Genomic DNA, 4,084 nt, shown 5'->3' on the forward strand with positions numbered 1-4,084 from the left:
AACCCAGTACCCTGCACATCTTTTAAGATGCCTGGAACCCAGCAGGGATCGGGCCATGAAGACCCCAGACTCTCTGCATTTGGCAAGAAGGCAAGTAGAAGGGCAGGGTGAAAGCCTGAGGTGAGGGTAGCTGTCAGAGGGGCTCATTCTAGCGACCCTCCCCCGAGAAGAGCGTCCCCCTCCACTCAGCACTCCCCGAGGACCACAGTTGCCTCTTCCAGACAGAGCTCCAGGACACAGACAGTGGGAGCCAGAAGGGGGATTTGCACCTCCATCCCAGCCCTGAGGGTCATCACAGAGAACCAGCCATCATGGAAAAGGCGGAAGGAGCAGGAATTGTTGTAGGGGGGCACTGGACAAAGACCCTCTTGTCCCCAAGGCAGGGTGGCAGGAAGCCAGGGCAAAGCCTTTGCACTTGCTGCCAATGGTGCCTGGGTGCCAGGCAGTCTGGGTGGGGACGGTGGGGGTGGGGGGAGGAGCGTGGTGGTGGTGGTGGTGGTGGTGGTGGATCTTATTCTTGGAACCCCTCCCCTGCCCTCACCCCATCCCTTGCTTCTACCCCAGGCCACCAGCTAAGTCTCTGCCTCAGCAACTCTCAGCTTGCCTAGAGCATTCCTCCCTGTCAGAATGTTCCTTCCTGTGCCCCTGACACCTGTATGGAGTAGCCCATCACCAACCAGAACCAACAGAACCCCTCACGTGCACCACAGCTGCTCCCCACATACAACCACACCAGAAACCACCACCTTCACAGCTGCCACCAGTGGTGACGGAGCCTCACAATCTCCAGCAAATTCATCATCAATTTTTAAAGACCAACAAGAGGGAACAGGAAGGGAATAAAAGAAACTGAGGCACAGAATTAGACAGCACAGCAGTTGGTTCAAGGTCACCCAGACCAAGATACCAAGAGTTGGGAGGAAGGTATCCTGATGACCCCTCAAAAGTGCTCAAACCTCACCCAAAGGAACATTCAGGCCCACAAACGTGGAAGTCTGGTCAGCTTCCTTCACTCCCAACCCTCACCTGTTTACCCCTTCCCTGAAAGAGACAGCAGCTCCTCCATCTCCTCTTGAAAGGCTGCTGCCAGAAACCCTCCCAGCTCAGGGAGCCCACTTTCCTTAAAGTTGGGGTGCTGCAGGACCTCCTGGTCCCACAATATTTGAGGAGAGGGGCTGGGAAGACAGTCCAGGATCCCCCTCCTTGCCCACTTCCCGGCGACTGCTCACCTGGCTCCCCTCGACCCCCAGGGTCCCTCGGTCCGGCCTCCTCCCTGGGAGAGCGGGCTCTGCCCTCCGCAGTCCTCTCCCACCAGGCCAGGGCAAAGCGCCGGAGGCACTGCCAGGGCTGCATGGGGAGGCGTGGGGCTGGGGGGCGCGCACCAGCAGCCGCACACGCCCCGCCGGGCCCTGCCAGCCGAGCTGCGGAGGCACCCGGCCGGTCCCCTCTGCTTCCACCAGCATCCTGCTGCCCCCACCGACAGGACTCGGAGCTGGCCCGGGAGCTTCTGACGTAGCAGGGGGGTGCGTGGGAGGGGAGGGGGGGCCATGGTGCGTCCCCTTCCCAGCCCCACCCTCTACCCCTCAGCCGCCTGCCTTCCTACCTTCTCACTCACCCTAGATGCCCTCCCCAGCTGGTGGCGCCCTCCCCTGCCCTCTGGCCTCCGCAGGGGGAGGGGTTAAAATAAAATAGCCCCTCCCTAAACCCCTCCCTCTCGTGGGCCCTCCCTACCCGCCGGTAGAGCGGGGAGCTGGTCCCCAGTTTCTGCAACTGCTGCTGAGGCTCAGAGGTCTCCAGGGCTAGGGCCTCGAGGTGCGGGGAGGGGGGGCGGTGCGTGGAATCACAGGCTTGTATCCTGGCAACACGGCCAACCCCAGAACGCACTCATCCCCTTCCTTCCCTGGGGGCTGGCGCAAAGGGCCACCACCACCATCCCAGCGCAAGCACCCCATTCTGGGAGTTGGGAGAGGGAGGCCTTTGATGCACCCCTCACTTCTCCATCCCCTTCCCCTCCCCCTGCATCCTCCTCTTTCTTCACCTCGGATGGACGCCCGCCTCCCTCCATCCTCCTAACCATCCATCCTCCTTCTTCTCCCCTCCCCTGCCCCCTCCACATAAGCCCCTTTACAGTTTAACCCCTCTGGCCCCCACCCCAGGGCGCCGCGAGGCCCTCCCCACCCAGTCTCCTGCCTCGCCACCCTGCCCCCTTCTCTGGTCCCAGCACTCCTCTCGCCCTGGTCCTTCTTCCAAGCCCGGCGCACAGCGGTCCCCTGCCCCCCACACACCTGCGCCCAGCATCCCTCGCCCCGCCGGCCACCGCCTCCCCGGCCCGGCCGCCGCCCCCGCCCCCGGCCGAGGGGGAAAACACACAAAGAAAACAGAAATACCTTCCACTTAAGCATGGAGGCACATTAGGGAGGAGAGAGACAGGGACATGCCTTGGGACGGAGCGTTCCCCATCGGGCGGGGGCGCGGGGGGCGGGGGCCCCGGGCCGGCCTGCCTGGCGCTCGCCCTCTCGCCGCCTCGCGGGCTCCTCGCTCGGCCCCAGCCCCGGGGCGCGGTGCCAGGCGGGCGGGCCGGGGGCGCGGGCCCCGCCGGGGTGGACCAGCTGGGAGGGCGCCGGCGGCCGGGCGTGTGGGTGCGCGCGCGCGCGCGGGCGTGTCACCGAGTGTGCGAGAGCGAGTGTGTGTGTGTGAGTGTGTGTGTGCGCGCGCGCTCGGGCCGGCGCGGGTGTGTCACTGCGGGCGGGCGCGCGCGCGGCGCGGGCGCGCGCGTGTGGCCGGAACGTACAAAGGGCCGCCGGGGGCGGCGAAGGAGGGGGAGCAGAGGGGGTATGGCGCCTTCTCGCGCCCTCGGGCTGCACCGCGGGATCCCGCAGCGCGCGGCCCGGGCTGGGCGCCGGGCGCGCTCACTCCCTCCTCCCCGCGCCACCTGCTTCTCCCACCCCTAGTCGTCTTCGCACCACGATAGACACAAATGCATTGACTGGGAACCCGCGCGAAGGTGGCACCCGGGGGAGCGGGGACACCTGGAGGGCGGAGGACTCCTGGGTCTCCCAGCCCAGGCGTGCCTAGAGATGGAAAGGCTCTCGAGGCTGGGTGGGGAGGCGGAGCGGCGAGACTGGGGGCTCCCTTCAGCCAAGGTGACCTCGGAAACCAACAGCCGCCCCAGGCCGGGAGCGCCTGGACCCTCCTCTGCTTCTGCTTCTGCCGCGCGACCCCTCACCCCCCGGCGCCTAGACGCGGCTAGGTCAGAGGGACTGGGCTCCCCGGCGCCCTCTGCTGGGCCGCCTCCTGGCCCCCGCTCCGGGTTGCGGCCCCTCCTGCAGGCGTGCGCCGGAACTGCAGGCGCGCGTGCTGGCAGGGAGGGCGTCCGTGCTCCTCCGGCCTGTGAGACCCCACGGCAGGACGCCCCAGCGACTGTCCCTGCTCACGCTTCGCTTGGCGGTGCCACTGCCGCCTCTACCGCAGCCCGCAGAGCACCAGCTCTGTTCCACCCCGGCGTCCCCCGCCGCTCCGCGTCCCGCGTTCGTTGGCCTACCTGTTGGCTCTGCAGACTTCTCCAGCGCTGACCCAGACCCGGACCCAAGCCCGCGCCGACCCCTCGTGCTCCAGCGGCCCCCTCCCTCCCTCGCTCCGATTCTCTGGCCAGTCCCTTCTCTCTCAAGCTTTCTTGGAGAGGAGAAGGTGGGCTGAGTCCCCTGCCCCTTTTATTTACTTCTGGCGTTTCCAAAAACAGTTTAGATGAGCAAGAGATGGGACACCGTACATCTCTATTAACTATGGGCCACCAGGCAGAGTGGCAGGCAGGCAGAGAGCCCAGGAGAGGAGACCCCACCCCAAGTGGCCTAAATGACAAACCGGTTTCCCCACTTCCTGGTCTATGCAGTTGCAAACTTAATCTGGGCTCTCCCAATTTCCTGTCCACCACCAGGCCTGCCCCTGAGCCAGCCACATGCCTAGCTAGGGACAAGGTCCCAGATTCCCCTTAGAGATCAATAACCAATTGCAGTAACTCAGGTGGCAGGGCCGGGACCAGAGGAGGAGAGGCCCTTTCCAGCCCCAGCAGGACAAATTAGGAGGA

At 65.5% G+C, this 4,084-nt stretch overlaps 1 protein-coding gene across 3 annotated transcripts in view; it reads right to left on the reverse strand.

Moving 5' to 3' along the window:
* The window catches only part of SRCIN1 (SRC kinase signaling inhibitor 1), a 69,632-nt gene extending 68,135 nt beyond the window's left edge, over positions 1-1,497 (reverse strand). For 2 of the 3 annotated variants that reach the window (XM_017497091.2, XM_017497087.2), the window contains exon 1: positions 1,230-1,497. In XM_017497091.2, the coding sequence (XP_017352580.2) occupies positions 1,230-1,353 (124 nt within the window). In that variant the 5' untranslated portion in view covers positions 1,354-1,497. The remainder of the gene's footprint in view (positions 1-1,229) is intronic. The other variant, XM_037727350.1, reaches the window with a different exon arrangement.
* Positions 1,498-4,084: the final 2,587 nt, after the last annotated feature.

Source organism: Cebus imitator, unplaced genomic scaffold, assembly GCF_001604975.1.
Source record: "Cebus imitator isolate Cc_AM_T3 unplaced genomic scaffold, Cebus_imitator-1.0 Scaffold228, whole genome shotgun sequence".
NCBI classification, from domain to species: Eukaryota; Metazoa; Chordata; class Mammalia; order Primates; family Cebidae; genus Cebus; species Cebus imitator.